This window comes from Meleagris gallopavo, chromosome 6 (assembly GCF_905368555.1).
Source record: "Meleagris gallopavo chromosome 6, MGAL_WU_HG_1.1, whole genome shotgun sequence".
Classification (NCBI taxonomy): domain Eukaryota; kingdom Metazoa; phylum Chordata; class Aves; order Galliformes; family Phasianidae; genus Meleagris; species Meleagris gallopavo.
The window spans coordinates 44,170,853-44,191,928 of NC_139409.1; the positions used below are offsets into that span (position 1 = coordinate 44,170,853).

Sequence of the window (21,076 nt, forward strand, 5' to 3'; positions counted from 1 at the left end):
GCCTGGCCTTGAATGAAATCTGTCAGAATGTAAATGAGAAATTGCCATATGTACACATATATGTGCAAGTTATCTTAAAAACAATCACTTTCAAAGAGCTGTTAAACAGTTCTTCTAACTGTTAAACAGCTTCTAACTGTTACTTGGCATTCGTTGAATCCATGCAGATTATTTACATAATCCCAAGTACAGTCACACGGATCCATGACAGCAGAAGTGGACTCTTTTGGATCTGCTTTAACTGAGTAACCATAGTGTCTGTGCCAATTAAAAATTATATATATATATTAAATAATATTGTATGACTCACAGCAGAAACATTGTTATGTTCACTGCCAGAATTTAAACACAATAGCCTCCTATTTAGAATTAAATTCTTACTGAAATAAAAATTTCTGCATGTGGGCATTTCTGCCTGCAGATGTATCCTGTATGCTCTGGATTTTCCAGAACACGTGCCCACAGCACAAGAATGTGGGTAAGGGTGTATCAGCTGTCGGCATGTCATCAGATAGGCAGCACTGTCTGTATCAGCACACCACACGTCCACCTTTGCAGCGAATGCCTGAACCTCCCAGTCTATTCCTTCTCACTGATGTCACTCCAGGCACTCACAGAGAATCAAAGATGGATATAAATGGCAGTGATTAGCCAGCCACCACCTATGAACAGACTTGAAGTTCATCTAGCTTAGATACATGCTTCTTCTCAACACATTGGCTGATTATAAACTGGTTTACATACCAGTCTACAACCTAATCCTTCGAGAAGAAAGATTGCAAAGCCTAAGCTAAAATAATGTCAATCGAGTGACCAACAGCTTGTTTTGTGTGATGAAACAGTGTTCTCCATTTTTAGGTCTTAGTGCTGTAATATTTACGGCATGGGGCAGCTGGGCAGCACACTGCCACACACAGCCTTGTGCTCTGCAGCATCTCTGAGGTTCCTGCTACTGCACGTAGGAGAACTTCTGTCTCGCTTCTGTCACAGAGCTACGTGGTAAAGGAGGAGTAGGAGCAGTAGAACCAGTCTATCTGAACTACTGATTTAAATTTGAGATAGACCTGAATGACAACATCTAACATTCCAACGCAGAGTTTGATTTTCCACCCACAGTTCATTTTTGTTCCTTTCTGCGGTTTTGCTGTGGACAAATGTAAGGGTGAGGAGTAGCTTAAAGATTTGAGCTGTAAACTTGGGCTGAGAGTCAGAAATCCAGAAAATCCTGCTGTGATGAGGTTCAGCATCAGTTCTTACCTAAGTACAACTTCCCTTGATTGCAGTGAGCGTTGCTTACGTATGAATTTCAGAAGTATGCCCAAAAATAGGAATGAAGAACATCTTGGCAATAGCTACAATTCCTCTTATTTACTCAAGCAATCCTAGGGCATGATGACATTCTCAGAACTAGCATCCAGTTATATGTATTTTCGGGAAAGAAAAATCAAGACATTCTTCAAACAGAGGATAAGAATTTATTAATCTCCCAGTCTGACTTGCCTCAAGTCAGATGAAAGGAAACAGCTTCCTGATTATCCATTTTATAAAAGCAAACTCTTCAGTAAGTCAGGTCTTGCTAATGAAAAAGACTTTTGGGGAAGCTCTGACATTCCTGGCATTTTGTAGCACTCCCTTCTTTTCCCTGAGCTCCTGGGAGGTTCACAAGAACTGTGCTCTCTGCGTTTTCCTGGGACAGACTAGAAGGGAAACATTTTCCCTTTTCAATGCAGTGTCATTGATATCTTGATGCTGCTTTGAGAAATGTTAACTTGAGCCCAGAGAATGAAACAGACACTCTGACTATGCCCACACCATGTTTGAGGTTATTCTATCCATGTTCACAATGCAGGGAGCTTCTAGACTATTATAGAGATGTCCATACATAGGGATACACTAAAGGCATGTCAGAAAAAGAAACCAGAAATGGGGCACTGAAAGCACTTTTGAGTGGGCATTTGTGCAACTTCATATGCACTTAAGGATGTCAGTGTGCAAACCAAAAGCTATCTCCAAGGCACCATCTCAGGCACTGCAGTGTTCGTATGGTTTTGTGACCATATTGCTGGCCAGACCCCAAAGCCAATATTATTCAAGACAAAACACTTCTGCTGTCCTTACTAGCATATGCTGTAGCCTAACAGAAGCTGTTGCAGTCAACTCCAGAGAATACTGTTGCCATAATACTGTCTCCTGTTCTTCAGAAGCTACCCCAAACCTAAATTGTGCCTTCCTCTGTACAGTTTTACAGTATCTTGCAGATTCTTTAAAATGCAACAGCTAACAGACGGTTGTGGGTAAAAGCCAAAGCTAGACTGTAGGTGTAGATGTGGTGGTTGTGCTTGCCTGCCACCAACATGGCCTTTTGCTTGTTACTGTAGGCAGAAGACAGATTCTGGATCCAGTGGGTCATCAAGATCTTGGACCTTCCAGTGCTGGCATGTGGTACTGAGTTGCTCCCTTGTGTCTTGCGGATGGTGTGGTAGGCACAGCAAACAAGGCTAACCATCCCACCCGTGTGGCAGAATTTCTGAAGAAGTACATCACGGATGAAGGCACGCACAGATGGTGCAGGCTGCAGCGCAGTCCTGTTGGCTGTACGTTGTCCTAGCAGCGATGCTCTTGAGAACAGATCAGCCCAGGCCCTCCGACCTGTGTGCTGCTGGGCACTGCCAGGAGGATGCACTTCAGCGGGTTGCTCTCCCCGTGCCTGGGCTATGCAGGAACAGTGGGCAATGGAGAGCTGGGGCTTTTGGCAGTGCATGATATGACAATATGCTGCAGCTGTACCACAGAATAGAGTTGCAGGAAGACTCCATAACTTCCTTGTCAAGACGTGCTCAGTGCAGGAAGATCCAAGAACACCATTATCATGAAAAGGTTTTTCTGAGCCATAATTTTGCTTCTGGTAGCCCAAGTAAACAAATACTGAATCCAAACAATACTTTTCCATGAAGAAGCACCCCCCACTGAAACACAGCACAGCCAGCATCATGCAGAGCTACACGGTGGTTATGTAATCTTTGCTTGAATCCGGACTGTCTTCATCGACTTCAAAATGTGTCTGCCATCTCTCTTTACCAGCATACGGCTCTTGGCAGGTGTTTTGCCTGAAGAGTTATACAGCAGTGAGCTGTCTGAGAGTAATCAAGCCAAAGCTCATCATATGGTTTCAGTAGAAAATCTGTTCCTGATAGTTTAAATATTTTCCAGCTTTAATTAATTAAGTTGAATTGCCTTTACTCACCCCTACTTAACATGCCCCCGTTATAATTTAATTGCAGATTTACTTTCTTTCCATAACCACTAAATAGCAGTTGGTTTTATGAGCCTTGTTTTAATCCCGCACTGATGAAAGTCCATTACGCAATGAAATCTGACTTTGCTTCAGACATCTTCTGGTCACTGCATTTTATTTCACATGTCAGTGGTCATAAAGCAGAGAGCTGATCCTGCAACAAGGAGAAAATCTGACACCAAATTAATACACAAGAGCTTAGTACAGTGTAAGCTGTTGGCTCCGAGAGATGAATTTTGTCAGCCTGGCATTTGCGGTTGGTAATAGATTTACAACATACATCACCACTCTCAGGAAATAAATCAAAAGCATGGCATGAATATTATTACTTTTAGCTTTATCTTGTGGCTAGAAGAAATGAGATTCCTGTCACTTTTGTTAGTATCCCTATTAAATTAGGCAGCATGGATGGCAAGGGTGGAAACAACATTTACACGCTAATTGTTTTTAAAAGCTTTCCATTCCGTTCTGTAAATGAATTTTTAAGATGGAAGGAGAAAAGTGCATTTTATTCCTGGACAGTAACAACTGTGGGCTGTATGTTATGGCATTAAAGCTACCTGTGTGCTGTCACCATGCACACACTGTGCTGAGATGCAGAGCGAGTTGGCTCCAAGCGGTGCTGGTATAGGTTTCCAGTTTGGGAACTAGTTCTGGTGGGATTACATCAAAATCTGCACTGTGCCTCAGATAAGTAACTTTGGACCTTTCTGCCTATCTTTATCTGTCTGCCTTCATCATGTACATTGTTTTGGACAGAATTTTTTTTATTTGCATGCACAGCACTTCAAGCAGCAGCGTCATGTCCCCTGATTGAGTACTCTCTGCAGAACAGGAATAGAAACATTGGGAAATCGAAACAATGTCAGCCAGGGGAGATCCTCTCAGGTACAAGAAATACATGGCTACCTCTATTCTGAAGTTGCCTGTTTGGTCCCTGGAAACATTCCAGCTACCCTAAGAGTTGCCCTAACTTGTATCATAATTGCTGTTTCCCTTTCAGCACTAAACGTGAGAAGTACTGAAGAACATCTCAGCCACACCTCAGACTGCTTTCCTGCTGGTTGGCACGCTGAAACGTCCTTAGCAAATAACTGAAGCATTGCTTTATTTGTTGGGAAGACCCTGTGTGGTGCAGGTGTTCTTGGGAACGTGATGAGAAGTAAAAAGGGAAAGACAGGGATAGCCAAGGGCTAGAATGTGTCAGTGGAATCTACCAAAAGAGAAATCCCCAGTTTGTATCTCAGGCCTGGCATAAGAGTTCCTCCAGCAAATAACTTCTGTCTACATTTAAGACAGGTCTATTCAAACATAATTCCCTCAATTATTGCCTATCTTTATTACAGAAGGGTTCCTAACTCTTTGCAAAGACCCTTGCAAATAGCTATAGTACTTCAACAGGTATTACAGCAAATACAACCACACTCCCAGTGTCCTTCACTGAACAAATTAAAAGCTGGGGAAAAAAAATGACTAGACTTGGTTGGGACACCCCAAATGTGATGCTTTTTCACAACAAGTACTGTGAGTCATCACTTCAGCTTGCAATAATTGCCCACAGTTCTCCATTCTTACAGCCTTTTCCTAAAATACCAACATTCCTATTTCCTCTTTCTCTGCATGTAATCTGGCTAATGTGCCATTTTCTGACGTGATTTATTATTCTGTGTAAGTCCATGAGAAAACAGGAGGGAAAACAAGTTGGAGCAAACTTTTTGTTTGCCCGTGATGAGCTACAGTGTCAGCATGCTGCTACAAGAGTGCAAATTACTGGGTACATGTGGAGTGTTTTTGAAAATACTTTCTAGCCAGCTAGAGGGTTTCACTTCGGTTTTTGTCTTCCCACTTAACAAACAGTACATCACAAGCCCATCTCTCACCAGGCTGTTTTTTGGGAACGATGTGTATATACTTAGACTTCATGGGAGTTTTATAAGAACAGATATGGTTAGAACTGAATCACAGCACACCTCTCTGGGCAATAAAGCAGAATGAAAATCATACTGAATCATCTACATAGTAAAGAAAAAACTTCTTTAGCTGCTTCATACCAAAAAATAGGTACCTCATTAATTACTGATAAACTACCGTGCCAAGCAGGTAATACTGGTAAGCTGAAATGGAAAAAAAATGACGGTCATGAGCTGCAGCAAAACACACCATGGGAGAATGAATTGGCCTGCTCTGATGACTCACATTCAGCTAACCAATCTGAGCATAACACCTTTGAACACTGTGGAAGGCGGAGGAAGTAGATTCTAGAAATAGGCAGAGAAGTAGAGACAGAATACAGAAAACACAAGAGTGAAAGTAGGCAGAAACATGCATATCCAAAGTTACTGGAGTTACAGAAAGGCAAAGGATTCTGCTAGTTGGCCTGTATGTTTTACTTTGAGAAATTCATTGGACTCCAAGGACAATTTTATGTCAGTCATCCCTAGTCACTGTCAAGTTCCTAGCTCAGTAGCTCGTAGGTAGTGACTGCTGATAAACCTGTCATGCCTGTGTGAAGAATGGAAACGTCATTTAAACAAAATATCTGAAGCAGAAGTATACTATCCTGTGTTTCCTGAAATACCTTATTTGTGCATGTCAGCATCTCTCTGTCTGGAAGTAGAGGAAACAGTGTCAAGTTGTGAGGCTGACCAGTTTGGAAGGAATGCCAGGCTACAGTTTATTCCAGTCAGTGCAAATAAAAGAAATGTTGCATATGCAAATCAGCTGAATGTCTGATTCCACAGTTACACAATTTTCAGTCTGCCTACATGTCACTAGGAACTTCCAGGGCCTGCAGAGGGAATGCCAGGCAGAGCTACCTTAGAATTGGAGAGGTAATCACCAGGGGTAATCTTCTGAGCTTTGCAGAGCATGATGTGCCTGCTACACTCCTTACAGTGACATTTTAGGTGCTAGCATTAGTCAAGCCACATCCAGATACTTCATGCCAGGATGAATCATATATTCTGAGCAGTGAACTGGAATCTGCCCTAATTTATGTAACTTCTGCAAAGGTGTTGTTGCCTGAAGTGCAGTCTCCTAATGCAAGCCAGCTCTCCCAGTCTCTCTCACAAAATCCCCTTTAATGTCTGAGTCAGCCTCTGTGATGTCCTATGGCTGTCCTACCATGATTAAAATCCACATCAGTCACACTTATACCACCTTTTGTGAGGAAAAAGAATAGAAATAGAAACGTACTGTAACAATGCCCTTGATCAAACCATCCTCCTTTTCCTCCTTCTGTGCAATTGGAGTGCACAGAATGATGCTGCATCTCATTGCCTGCTTGTGCCACAAATGTCCACACACAGCCAGTAAGAGAATGTTGAAATAGATTAAGCCACAAATTTTGCATCTTGCATTTTTAAGTCTGCACAAGTCTCAGTTTGTGTATCATTTCTCCTTTGAAAATTGCAAAGCAAGCATTTTTAGAAGGAGTCCTCTTGCAGCACTGTTGGTAAATCCCGTTGCCATTTCTTTAGCCCTGGATTTTTGTGGCCGGACAAAACTTTGCAAATGAAGTGTCTGTACTGGCTTTTGTAACATTACATAACAGAGAAACTTTGTTCTGATTCATAACATGTGGAATGTGTAAGATAAAAGCCTGACATTATGGGCAAGTTTAACAGTGAGATATGAGAATCTTTGCTGCTTTCAGAAGTGCATTTCCTGTGCTGTTATTAGTGGTGGCTCCTTGTAACGCTGTCAGTGTGGGTGTTAAGAAGACATCTTGAACTGGGAAAAGGCACAACCCCCTTCCTGCATGGACCATGGAACAACCATGCTCTCAGGCTTCTGTATTTGATTTGGCCTTTCCTGTTTGCAAGGTCTCAAGCTGTTTTGGAGTTGTTTTCACCAAATAAGGCCTGCAGTTGTTCATTCCATGGTGCCTTCCTGGGAGCAGTTCCTTCAATTCCCACATTAAGAGGAGAAATCTTGATTTTTACAGCTCTAAAAACAGATTCTTTCTCTCCTCCTTGCATCTTTGCCATCCCCTCAGATGTAAAATTAGGCCTCGGTCCCTGCTGGCACATTTGAATACTGCTCCAGCAGCGTGGGCCTGCTCTGTCTGGCCCATCATGGCAGACACTTCCCTCTCTGAGCTTCTTTCTGCTTAACAGACTTTATCCATGCAGTGCCAAGGGCAATGTGCCCGGGTGGGGATCCAGAGGATAGATCCATAGGAGCATGCTCCAGTAGGTCCACTTTTGGACATATGTAGGATCAATACACAAGGCTGCTTTGTGCAGTGATAGAGCTGCAGGTATCTGGGCTATGACTTTCTACAGGCTCTTCTCTACTGGAAATGCCAAAAATATAATACTTCCTTGTCTGTAGAAAGGATTGCACGGCAGTGTGAAACTCCCAGTTGCCATAAAGAACCACAGAGCTGAATTTCAGCAGCGTTTTTGGGTGAACTTGGCCAATGAAGGTACTTCTGTAGGGATCTTATTCACCATCCTGCTTTTTCCATGTAGCAAGATGTGACCTCTCTATGCTAGCACACATTATGCTGTCTAATGACTACATCCAGTTCAGACCTATTTCAAGTTCTCTGAAATGATTTCTATTTGAATATATCATGTTTCAGGATAACAAATACCCCAAACAGAAAATACTACTAAAATAAATGCTAAGTCAAAGATGACTTGTAAAGAATCTTCCTCAATTAAGGAGATTTAATTTCTTTCATACCTTCACGTCCAGTAAAACTCCCAGTCTTCCAATTACACATGGAGCTTTCTAGTCAAACTTTGTAGTTATAATGTAATAAACAGGAAAAGGACATTTTCTTACATTAAATATACAGGCAAAAACAACATACAATTTAATTACAGAGCGTAAAACACCAACAAAGGAAAATACGAATTTCTACTTCTTTAAAGGCTACTCTTCGATGCAAAAAAAAATTTGAATGGGATTGATGGCATACTCAGAACAAATTCTTTATAAAATGTGAAATTCAATGCTTTAAATAAAGCAAGCAATACCTTACAGTGAATAAAACGAAGTTGCTGCTTTATGTATGCCCTGTATAACAATAATTAAGAGATTCCATGTTACCCAACTATCTTTCTTCTGTTTTGTCACTTCCCATCATTGACATCTTTGCACTATTTGAAGTGAAAACACTCTGGCTTTCAGATTTGAAGGGTCAGCTTAATTAGTCAAGCCTGTGAGAGCAATCTGCAAAATTAAAAACCTCTTCTCTTTCCTGTCATGAATAAAGAAATGCATACTTAAATTTTGGTTGTTTCTTACTTTAAATTGGAAACAGTAAAACTAGCGTATAGTGAGGGGAAGAATATATTAGAAAAACTTATGTTTCAAGGTTATTAATACTTTATTCTTCTAACTTCTAATCTAATTAAAGATGTGATAACATTAGAGTGCTATCCATCTCCTGCTGGGGCCTTTTGAAATCCTATGACAGTTCAAGGAAAGGTCCATAGCAAGAATAAGTGCTGTGTAAGACAAAATTTTGTTCAAAAAGCAGATGTTTGATTTTTCATCTTCTTTCTGTGCAGTATGACAGGTACTTTGTTTTCCACTCCTAGGGGTAAAAATTATTTTAAAATACATAATTTATATATGCAAAGCAGAACTAACGATGTATTAAGCAGCAGTTCAACACTGAACAAAGGCAGAACAAGTCTTTTTCTTTCTTTCAACAAACTTTCAGAGAAAAGCTCTGAACATTTTTCAAAACACACATCATAAAGTTTGCACCGAAATGTGTTGACTGCAAAGTTTTCATGCCAAAATCAGACTCAAATATTCACACATGGATTGTTCAGAAGATTATATATGCAGGATTGGATTCAGTAAAGGGCTGTGTGCGTGTCTGGGATCAAATGGTGATGATATTCCTCATTATGTTCACCTCTTCTTATGCATAGCTGCCCCCCAAGCACTAGTGAGGAAGCAGGAGGTAAGCACGTATACTCACAAGCACAGATGTACTGACTTGTGCCAGTGTATCTACAGCAGTGCACGTTTATGTTTTGCATTCCATCAGCAAAATTTCCTATAGAACCATTGCATCACTTTAAGCAGAAAGTACATTTCCAGAGCCGGAATGTGACTGCACCTTGGTATGCAATATAGAAGTCTATGGGAGTCTAACGAAATTGAAAGCAGTTTTATTCAATACATTGTAAGGAGGATGTTAAATGTTTGTATTGATGCACCTTGCCCTAATCCTGACCTTCAGCTTTTGGAAGAGATGTTTTAATCACTTCTCAGTTACTTATTACTGAGTGTTGCTGCTGTCTTCTACAAGCTGCTCTGCTTTGTAAATTTAAACCACAGAGATAGGAATTGCATGGACATTAAAAACAATGTGTTAAAACTCTTGAAAATATTTTTTGCACAGACGAGGAGTTTACCACCTTTTTAATGATGTATAAAAATAATTTAGCCATAAAAATGGTGTTTATTATGAAAACCCTATACTATATTACATAAAGCTTAACAAGTACTGAATTCTGCAACTGGAAAAGGGCAACCCCGGCTGTGTGGGGGTCTTGGTTGACCAAAGTTGTACATGAGTCAACAGTGTGCCCAGGTGGCCAGGAAGGCCAACCATGTCATGGGCTGCTTCAACCACAGCCGGCCAGTTGAGGGAAGTGATTCTCCTGCTCAACACTGCATTGATGTGACCTCACCTCTATTAATCTACTTGTGCACAGATTTCTTTTTTATGCATGCAACTGGAAGCTTCCTAGTTCTCATTTTGGGGTGTTTTTTTCTTCCATTGAGTTCACCTTTGGTCTTTCTAACATTTTCCATATATCACCATTGCTGAAGCTGCTGTCAGTTCCAAATTTACAGCTCAGCATTGTTTTACAAAATCAGTGGGGTAACGGGTGGAGTTTTGTTTTGTTTCGTATTGTTTTAATTGGGGATGATCTGCATTTTCAGCTTCAGTCTGTGGTGGAGAAGAAGTGAAGTTATTAAAGTATCGATACAGCTTAGTGTTTTTTGCTGTTGTTGTTTGGGTTGTGTTTCTTTCAGGAAAATATATCCAAATCATCTTACTTTAAAGTAAGATGATTTGGATAATTCTGTTTCTGTGTGCAGTTAGAGAATTAAGAGTGATAAGAGAAGTTTGTGTAGCAGTGTGCTTTTTAAAGCTTACTTGCCTTTTAACTTGTGATGTGAATTCTATCAAAAAAAGATTTACTTCTACCGGGAATTGCTATGAAAAAAAAAAGTATATACAAGCAGAATTAAACAATGCTTTGGAGTTTGTGTTATTTCTAAGCTTAGAATCTAGAGCTTGAATCTTACCATTAAGTTGATGCTAGAATCATTTCTTTTGCTGCTTCCTTTTGAAGACAAAATATAGATTTAATTGGAGATTTCACCATTAAATAAATGAAAGAACGACTAAAAGAACACGACAACTGAAAAGTTTATTCTTTAAACATTTTATTTCCAGAACAGTTAGAGAGATAAATAGATAAATAAATGAAAGGACCTGAGAGTGGAGAAGGTGTATTACTCAAACATATTGCCAGAATTATCTGTCTGCTCAGTGGCAGCAGGGAGTGAGCCAGAGGCTGGCACATTTCCCTCTGTGCTGCTGCAGTAGGTCTGGCAGGGCTGGAGCAGCACTGGTTTGGGTGGTGGCTTTCTTAGGGCACTTGAGTGGTGGGGGCCCATGGGTGCTGCTGTCTCTGCGCCTTCTTCCTTTGGTGCTGCCAGCAGGCTCTTGTCTCACCCAGCAGCTGCTCCCCGCAGCTGGGCACCTGGTCTGCTCCTCAGGTGGCTCTCGTTCAGGTCCTGCAGGGCAGGGGCAGCCACCTCTCCTCTCCTCAGGGCAACACCTTGCTGGCAGTGTTCAGGCAGTTGTGGATCATCTGTCATGAAGCATGGGTGAGAGTAGAAGAGTGAATGAAAAATGCAGAGACAAGTTAGTTGCTGTCCAATTGGGACTGGAAGGCAGCAAGATACAGGAAGTAAGACTTTTAATTGCTCAATGAAATTAAAATTAAAAATGTCTATAGGTCGGATTAATCCTACAGCTTAGGCTGACTAAAACAAGTTATGCTGCAAACATACTGAAGTAAATAGACATCACATCCTGATCTAGTTATCTTTCTATTCCATGGGTTCAAACTGGGATATAACCCAAATCTTATTCATATTTCTACCACTCAGCAGTGCTACTCTAAAATACCCAGAAATAGACAGAGAAAGAAATGGAGATCAGAACATTTACTGTCATCATCCTCTTCTCTATTACCAGGACTTATTTTCTTGGAACCTCCAACCCTCCCACCAGAATCTTGTGAGGGTTGGTTTATGTGTGTAGTAACTGACATACCTTCCTGTAAGCAGCAAATGTTTCTTCCTTTGCAAGAAATTTGGCAACTGAAGGAGATCTTTTGCTGTCACAGTGTGTTTTGGTGAATTCATACAATTAAGTTGGTGAATGAAGCTTTTCATGCTTGTAGTCCGAAAAACTCTCACAGGTCCTTTCCTTCCCAGCTTAAATATTTCTTCATCGATGACAACACAGTTTCCACTATGACACTGCCAAATCATCTTAAATTGGTCACTTTCAACCAGTTGCAGAGTTTCTGTGGAAAGCTGAGGGCTGAGGAGATGCTGGCTTTGCTCTCCTCAAAAGAAATGTGAGGAAAACATGTGGTTTGTTCTTCATCTGAAAAATTAGTGAATCTTTTTCTTCCTTTATCCATGCTGCAGCAGCATCCCATATTGTTCCTTTTCATCCTATTAGGAAGGAAGGAGAAGAGGAGCCTGAGGCTTTTCTGGCACTGAAACAGAAGATGTTTCTGGTTCAGGTGGCTAAATTTTAATTTTCCTTGTCTCTCTCTGACTGGAGTTCTCACGCAGAGGCATTTCTGTGGTAAGGCAGTCTTTGCCCTGCCAGTTGGTAAGCGAAATCCGACCGAACTGTTGGGGTGTTTTGTTGGGCAATGTTCAAACATCACCATGACACCAACGCGTCATCGCAGTGACATTGCTATGTGGCAGCCATGGCCTGGCTGGTTGGAGCAACCAGAGAGATGTCACTGAGCAGCACTTGCTCTGGTCCTTCACAGAGCCATGGGTGTTTAGACTTGAGTCCAGACACAAAGAAAACAGTATTTAAAGGGGATCACTCCTCATCTGGACCTTTCTTCCCCCTTCCTGTGTGGTCCTAAATAGCTCTGTTCTTGCCTCCTTGGTGGTCCTCCAGATGGGGGTGGGGAAGAACCAGTTTCCCAAGCAATATTAACAAAAGAAAACAGCAATCTCTTACCAGTACATCACCATGTCTTGCAAACGTTTCATGGCTTTAGTATCAGAATAGCTAGGAGAATTTTATATTTTCTTTTAAATGGGTAGTAGGACTAGATGTGTTATTTAGTCCAGTCTGACTTACAATTTGTTTTCTGCATTCCCCAGTTCTGGAAACTGAGGCCATGACTACTGAAACTCATGTCAAAAAGTAGTGGTGATAAAAGGTTTGGTTTAATTTCTGTCCCCAGAAGTTTATGTCAGGAGTGCCAAAATGGCATTGAATATGAATGATTAAATGAAGTGTTATGCTGGACAACCATCAGATTTAATGAATTGAACAATGAGTTGCCTTATCACTTCTTTTTGCTGATTTTTCACTTTCGTAGAGCATCTGCCTGCCAGTTAGTGCTTTTGCTACAAGGCAACCTTACACTATGGATAAAGGGTCATGATGAAAGTCTACAGAATAAAAACTTGCCTTAGTGAAAGATCTGTATACAGATTTTTTTAACAGAAAGCAAATGTATAATAGTAGTGAAAACTTTTACGTCCAAAAATCCTAGACAAAACATATGAAGCATGCAGAAACACCAACTGAAATCAAATCTGCCTTTTAGAAACACTTGCCAAACTGCCATGTTCTATATATACATAATAGTTGTTTAGGAAAGAGAGGAAAACAGGGGACATCTAATCATCTGTCTACACCAAAATTAAATGTATCAGTGACCTTGGTTGTGCTTACATACAGCTAACTTGTTTATGCTGCATTACCTTAAACATTTCAGAGGAAAGCTGTTTTTAAGTTCTAAAGTTCCTTTAGATGCTGTCATGAATTTGTTGAAGAAGGAAGTATGGTCTGCTGTTCAAAGCACAGAACTCTGAGTCAGAAGATGCAGATTATGCTCCCTGTGCTGCTAACTAGTGACTGTGAGGCTTCTTCATCTCTAAATTGGGAAATCATACTTAACTGGGCACAAGGTAACAAGGAGACAAGTCAGTACTGCTTACGATAATTGTAATAACCAGAGCAAAGTTATCAGATGAATCCTCACTAAAAAATCCATGGGAAAAAAGCAAACCACCTGTATGTTTTCCGGCAATTTACTCTGAAACAAAGTGAAATTTCTGAGCCGTGTTGGTGGGCGGTTTAGGAACGCAAAATATCGGTGGTTGCATGTGTTAAGCAACATCATCTAAAGGTCACCGGGATTCCAAAGTAAAAGCATGATCTCATGGCTGCAGTCTTTGCCCTTCCCTGTTCACACCCTTTCCGTGTTTATGACTGTTGTGCAGGGAGGTATTCATGGCCTCCCCACCCTTATATAGGCAGCCACGCATCGTGTAATGCCGTGTGGGCTCACTATACCTCACAAAGTCTTGATGCTGGAAACAAAGGGAGGCAACTGCTTGGCAGGCTCTATCTTGAGACTGATCAGGATCTGAGCTTGTGAGGGTGGAGGTTTTCCCTGGCACTGGAAAATGCTGTCACTATAAGGCTACCTGGCGGCCTCTGTCCGAGAGACGGCGTGCTCACAAGTGGGCGTGGGCAATAAAATCTGGGGAGAGAAAGCAGTGAGGAAGTCACATACCAAGATAGGAGTGAGGTGGGACAGTTTACTCACTATATTCATTGTATGATAAAATTCCCTCTATTTTAAATTGAAAATTCTGTCAACTACATTTTGCTATATTTTGGATTGAGCTACAAGAAACTGAAGGAGGAAGAAAGTTAACTGCATTGCAGCTGAAATCAGGACAGGTATTTACTGTGTGTGGGCAGCACCAACACACAGACATACATATATATGTGTACCAAATACAATATATACATAGAGGAATTTTTGTGAGTGTAAGTTTGCAAGAGAAGGAAGGTGGCAGGGCTGTAAGCAGCCGCCTCATTGCACTGCCCCAGCAAGCAGCAGCAGCAGAATGTATTGCTCCTCCTTCCCCACTGCCCCACAGCTGCAGGGGGACTGTGCAGCAGCCCAAGCCTCACAGGCTGCCTTGCCTGCCTGGCTGAACCGTGCTGTCTGAGTCTGCAGAAAGCGAGCTGCGTGCCTGACATACCTGTGCCCACAGAAACCATGAAACTGCCTTCTGGTGCCAGCAGAGATTTCACAGAATCACAGTGGTTCTGAGGCAGGCAGGGCCTCCAGGTCCATCTGGCACAGCCCCTGCTCCAGCAGGGACACCCAGCGCACGGTGCCCAGGTGCTTTTGGAGGTCTCCGAAAAATGGTTTTAAGTTCAGGGAGGGAAGATTTAGGTTGGATGTCAGGGAGAAGTTCTTTACAGAGAGAGTGGTGAGGTGCTGGAACAGCTGCCCAGAGAGGTTGTGGATGCCCCATCCTTAGAGGTGTTCAAAGCCAGATTGGATGGGGCTCCGGACAGCTTGGTCTAGTATCAAATGGGGAGGTCGGTGGCCCTGCATGTGGCAGGGGGGTTGGAGATTCATGATCCTTGAGCTCCCTTCTGACCCTGGCCATTCTGTGATTCTGTATGTCTCCAAGGAGACTTTCCCGTCTCTGGGCAGGTTATGCCAGTGCTCCACTACCCACACAGCACAGAGAGCTACCTGGCACTCAGAGGGAGCTCTGTGCTCTGCTTTGTGCCCACGGCCGCTGGTCCTGGGCAGAGCCTGGCTCCGTCCTCTGCATGGCCTCCCTTCAGGGATCCCGGAGCCCGAGTAACCCGGGCTGAGCACGCACAGGTCCTCCTCACAGGAGAGGTGCTCCAGGCCCTCCACCATCTCCACAGCCGTTCAATCCCAGCGTTTGCCACGAAGAACTAACGTTCCAACTTATTTTTAGGTTGGATACTGAGAAAAACCCCTTCTCACAGCGGCGACGCAGTGGCACAGCAGCCCGGGCAAGCGGTGCAATCACCGTCCCTGGAAGCGTCTGAGAACCGCGTTCGCGTGGCGCTGAGGGACGGGCTGTGGGACGGCGGTGGAGGGCCGGCGATCGGTCGAGACGATCCGAGAGCTGTTTTCCAGCCTTCGCGATTCCGTGATCCCACACACCAATTCTTAGGGTGTTCTCAGGACCCTTCGCATCCCCCTGCTCTCCCGAGCTGCTAGGCTCATCCCCACAACCCCCTCCCGGCACTCACCACCCCCACACGCAGCCGCAGCGCCCGCCGAGGGGCGACGGCGATCGACGCGGGCGGTGCGTGAGGCGGGGAAAGCGGGTGGGGGGCGGTGTGCGTGCGTGCGTGACGTCGCTGCGTCGGGAGCGCGCGACGATCCCGGAAGTGCGCGGCTGTGCAGGAGCGGGCCGGCAGGCCGGGTGCGGGACTCGGCTGAGGCGCGAAGTGAGCGCGAAGCGGCCTGAGCTGAGCTGAGCTGAGCGCCGCCCGCCGTCCCGCGCTGGCCATGACGAACTTTATCTCGGTGCAGCTGAAGAAGGCCTCGGAGGTGGATCTGGCCAAACCGCTCTGCAAGTTCATTCAGCAGAGCTACCCGAGCGGCGACGCCCAGGCCGAGCACTGCCGCGCCGCCGAGGAGCTCAGCAAGCTGCGCAAGAGCGCGTTGGGCCGCCCGCTCGATAAGCACGAGAGCGCGCTCGAGACCCTCCTTAGGTAGGGCCGGGGCGGCCGCGCCTCTCCTCCCTTGTCGGGGCTCGGGGGCGCGGTGCGGGCGGGGCCGTCGGGAAGCGGCCGGGGCCGTCGGGCCGGCTCTGGAGCTGCGCCTCGAGCGGGTGCCTGGCGGCTCGGGAGCCTGGGCTGGGAGTAATGCGCAGGCCTCGGCTCTCCCAGCTTCCCCTTCCGAATGTGGGTAGTGGGAGCTGGGTAAACGCCGTTGGCTTTACGGGACGTGCCTTCCGCTCCAGCGTTGGTGCTGGAACAGGCTGCCCAGAGAGGCTGCGGATGCCCCGTCCCTGGAGGCCAGGTTGGATGGGGTCCTGGGCAGCCTCGTCTAGTATTAAATGCGGAGGTTGGTGGCCCTTCCAACCTGGCCGTTCTGTGATTCTGTTACATCTCGCTGTCTCTGATGGCTTCTCTTCAGCTCCCCTCATGCTCCTGACCCTGTTCAGTAGCTGTTCAGTACCTGTTCAGCAGCTTTTAAGTATATTTGCAAAGTCACGGCCTTATTTCTCTGCTTGACGCTTTCAGTTTGCTAAAAGGTTTTGCTAAGAGGAAGCAAAGGGGGGCCTTGTGCTGGAGCTGCTGTACGTTGGATAAGTTTCCATCTGAGCCTTCTGCCTATTAAACTGTATGAGCGCTGCTTTGGGACCCGCAGCTCTGTCACCTGCAAAAATGCTCACCCTTTTGCGTCTCTGTATAATGCCGATGCATCACAGCATTGCCTCGCTGTGGTAATCCTGCTCCTCTCTCCTGCGTGGGAAACATTTCAAGCTCAGCTATTTGTAGCTCTAATCGCTGAAGGCACTGTGATTAACTCAGTGGTGAACACCAAGCACAGACTTCAGTCTTCATAGTTAGAATCGAAGATTCAGTGAGTTTTTAGCACTAAGATTCTTAAAGAGAAAAATAAGTAGGGGGATTTCCTAGTGCACAGAGAAATGATAGCCGAGAGCTTGACATGCTTCTGCAGTGTTGTCAAGAGCAAACATATCTTATGCTCACTGGGGTTTTTTTATGAACTGTAAAAGGAGTGGAAAAGATACATGACAGAGAAGGTAGTTACTGTTTTTTGTTGTTTAAAGGCTTATCAAGCCCACACTGGGTGTTTGGACTATAAAAACTACGTGTTTTATGGTATCTGTGCAGCTTCCTGTTCTATTCTTGCTTATTACTCTTTATGCTTTTGAGGGTATTACTGTGCATGCCTTTTGAAGGTCAGGGAAATAAATGAGCATCTATGAACAGAAAGATTGACTCAGCCAAGTTGAAGGGTGTGACGTCCCCTTCCCTCGAACACTGGAATCGGGCTCCTTTTTCTGATTGTGCCAATCAGGTTTGTGATTAATTTCTTACCTGAAATCCATGTTTGGTCCTGATCTGTCACATGACCTCACCTCATCTAACAAGTGCTGAATGGAGAAAGTGCTGCCATATCTCCTCAGTTCTGTTCTTTCTCTTCCTCGGTTCTAGAATACAAAAGGTGTACGTGGCTCTTTCTCAGGTTTGAAACTTGAAAATGAGCTCAGCAAGAGGTCAGATGAACCTCAGAGCTGGAACAAAAGAGGGTAGGAGGAGTATGGCTGAAAGCCAATGGCTGAGGGAAACATCCCTCTTTCAGAGCCAGGTCATTACGTTAATTGAAGCCATACTATGCAACTACCTCAGGAATTATGAAGAGAAACTGATCGGAATTGCATAATTAGCCAACTTTCAAGGCAGTTCCATATGCAGAGATCTGTTCTCGCTATCCGTCAGCAGATGGCTATTTTGCCCGGGTGCTGCTGCAGCAGTCAGAAGTTGAGTGTGGTTTCACACTGCCACATTATGTATGAGCAAGTCATGTTCTCTCCAGCAGTTCTGTCAAGGCCTCCACTCATAAAACACCTGCATTCATGATGCTGCAGCTTGAGAATGTTCCCTTTATAGTGGGAGTGAGTTAAGATGGTTTGAATTATCTGTAAGTTCAGAGATTATAACCAAAATCTCTTTGTATTTACTTCAGTCTTAGTCATGGAAACAGAATAGAATAGGCATAAAATGTACTTAAATGAGAAATAAAACTGTCAAAATTTGTTTCTTATCTTTAACAATGCATTTTTTTATCCATGTCTGACTGTTCATGTCCATTCCAGTTGTTGGAAAATAAGTTCTTATTCTGTAAGAATATTCTGCTATATATACTCAGTTCCGGAAGGTGCCAGCAGTTGCTGACAAGTTGAAACAGAAGCATCCAGCTGAGCTTTGCTGGAAGGAGCCCAAACTTCCAACTGCCTTGAGAAAGCTCTCATCCCTTCCCAGCTCCTGCTATCTCGTTGTTACTGTTGGAGCCGTGTGAAGTCTTGTGTTTCAGTTAACAGTTTTAGCAAGGTTAAAGCTGGATTTCACACTTGCCATGTTTAAAATGGGTTTGTTAGTGAAGCAAAGTTGGAAGAACTAACTGCAAAGTCCGTTCGCTTCTTTGTGACATTTTAGACCATAGAATCACAGAATGGCCTGGGTTGAAAAGGACCACAGTGCTCATCCAGTTCCAACCCCCTATGTGCAGGGTCGCCAACCAGCAGCCCAGGCTGCCCAGAGCCACATCCAGCCTGGCCTTGAATGCCTCCAGGGATGGGGCATCCACAGCCTCCTTGGGCAACCTGTTCCAGTTCCTCACCACCCTCTGGGGGAAAAACTTCCTCTTAATATCCAACCTAATCCTCCGCTGCCTCAGTTTAAGACCGTTCCCCCTTGTCCTGTCGCTCTCCACCCTCGTAAACAGTCGTTAAACCATCTTCCTTAGTAGAGCGCTGCAGGCTCCTTAAATGTTAAGAAATGAGGGCATAATCTTCTGCTAACAAGTCTAGAGCTGTCCCCTGTTTTTCAGTCTTCCCCCTTGTTTCGCTGCTTAGATACTGCATATTTTTTCTTTTGGAGAAGAAATACGCTCGCTTGTGGCTCCATTACCTAGATAAACCCTGAACAAAAGCGCTGAAAGCGGCCGGTAGGCTGTGTTTGTGTGGCTGATGAATGTAAGCGCTTCTTGGAGAAGTACTTGAGGCACCCGGTGAAAAGGGGGGGAAATGTAAGTGGGAAGGACTGCTGCCTGCCTCCAGGCTTTGTGCTCTGTGAGAATCGGAGCGCTCGGAAGGCGACGTCCGTGAGCTTTTGGACACGTTTCTCCTTAAATCCTGTCGTACCGAGTGTGATGTTGTGCTCTTTTCCTTAGCTTGATAATAGCTTCGAGGGGTTCCCCGCTTCCTCTCTTAATTCTAAAGATAACCAGGACTCCATTTTTGTTCTCTGGAGTGCTGGTATGAGCTTAATTGGTTTAATTTTGCTTACAGCCCTTGCAGATTTGTGTGTGTGTGCACGTGGCTTTATTTTGAGCCGTCAGATCCTGTGGAGGCTGAAGGCTGCAGCTCTGGTTTCCATCTGTGGATTCAGAACTCCAGCTCTTATCTGAGAGAGTGGGCAGATCTTGGCCTCTTTTAGCTTCTTTTGAAGGAGATTTTACTTTGTGATTGTCTGAAGGAGAAAGGGGAGTTGAGCTTAATGCATAAATCATATCGTTACGTTTCGATGAAATGCTAATTAGACCTTGATTTCCAGCTCATTTGGCTGCTGTTTCTCATTTCTGCAAGCATTTGGGAGCCTGTAATGCCCGTTTTAGTGAACGAGCCCTGCACTTTGAGCTAGGTCTGGGTTGCTGACATCTGTTCTGCCTTTCTTGCTGTAGCCGGAACTCTGGCACACATTGATAGGTTTGTGTGACTTTCTTTAATCCATCACCTTAACACAGCCACATGTGCAGTGCCCATCTATGTTGCACAGCAACTTCAGGTCTTGGTGTCTGGACAGTTAGAAATTACTGTAACTTTGTTTTAAATGGCACCTTTATGTGTTACTGACTCATGTATCAGATGTGGCCTTTCCTTTAATGGTTTCTCTCTTTGTGCTGTACTGCTTGCTTGCCGTTCTCTGGTTGGTGTTTTCTTACCCTTATCGTTATGTTTAGTCACTGCTAAGCAAAAGTGTTGGGTTTTTTTTTTGTGGGGGAGGAAGGTCTGCAGAGTTTTAAAGAGACCTGAGTCTTGAATAGGATTTCAGGTTCTTCAGTAAGAGGAAATGACACCACCACACACTTCAAACAGCAAACAAGGTATGAATTTATTTGTAAAAAAGACAGCCAAACAAAAAGCCCTCTGTTGTTGGTATCCATGGATGTTAAATGGAGCAACTGCATGTTGGTAGAAGCTCGCACCTCTTGATTTCTTTGTGGCTGTCCTTTGACCATACTAAGAAGAGTCTTTGCCAGCAGCCACTGCTTACATGCACCTGACTGCATGCATCTGGCGTGCAAGGCCATTGAACGAGCTGTGCATCTTGATTCTGTCCTATTGGCAGCTGAGGAGAAAGGTGATGGGAGGACTGTAGGAGGGTAACTTGTATGACAAACTGAATTGGGTGACGTGAGGAGAGTAAAAGAGAAGTCTCATTTTTTATGTAATACAAAATGGAACCTGCTGAGACCAGCAGAGGACAATGGAGGAAATATCAAAGTACATGACTTGAAATTATCTTTAGTAATAGCATTTATTTCACTGATTTCTGAACTGCTTGTGTTAAACCGTGTCAGTTAAACCTCCTAGGGAGTGGAGGTGGGGGGGAGAGGAGGTGGTAATGATGTGATGATTCAGACCAAACTTAAACTGATGAGAGCATCGCCATGCAAAACTGAACCTCTTGTAACTACAAGAGGGCTGCTGTTCTGTGCACTTTTATGTGATCAGGCCTTGATTAAGGTCTTAAACTAAAAAAGAAATTGTAACTAAGGTGTGTTTAACTACTTCAAGGGCTATGTGCTTTCAAGCTATGGTCATCTAATGAAAGATGGAAAACAGACAGAATGTTTTAAAAAAAACAACCACACACAAACACTTAACAAAAAAAAGCATTCTTTT

At 43.9% G+C, this 21,076-nt stretch overlaps 1 protein-coding gene and 1 long non-coding RNA gene across 10 annotated transcripts in view; one reads left to right on the plus strand and one right to left on the minus strand.

Moving 5' to 3' along the window:
* Positions 1-10,709: 10,709 nt before the first annotated feature.
* LOC104911561 (uncharacterized) lies at positions 10,710-17,647 on the minus strand. Of its 7 annotated transcripts, none has more exons than XR_014884002.1 (4): positions 14,618-15,652; positions 13,917-14,106; positions 11,625-12,497; positions 10,710-11,157 (listed from the first exon to the last, which is right to left on the minus strand). It is a non-coding gene; the product is annotated as an uncharacterized LOC104911561 (long non-coding RNA). The 7 variants fall into 7 exon arrangements; XR_014884003.1 differs by having other exon boundaries at positions 11,625-12,034; positions 14,618-15,651; XR_014884004.1 differs by having other exon boundaries at positions 11,625-12,034; positions 14,051-14,106; positions 14,618-15,648.
* Positions 15,761-21,076, plus strand: part of PDCD6IP (programmed cell death 6 interacting protein) — a 32,296-nt gene continuing 26,980 nt past the window's right edge. For 2 of the 3 annotated variants that reach the window (XM_085226550.1, XM_085226552.1), the window contains exon 1: positions 15,762-16,127. In XM_085226550.1, the coding sequence (XP_085082676.1) occupies positions 15,922-16,127 (206 nt within the window). In that variant the 5' untranslated portion in view covers positions 15,762-15,921. Of the gene's footprint in view, positions 16,128-21,076 lie in introns of all 3 variants that reach the window. The other variant, XM_085226551.1, reaches the window with a different exon arrangement.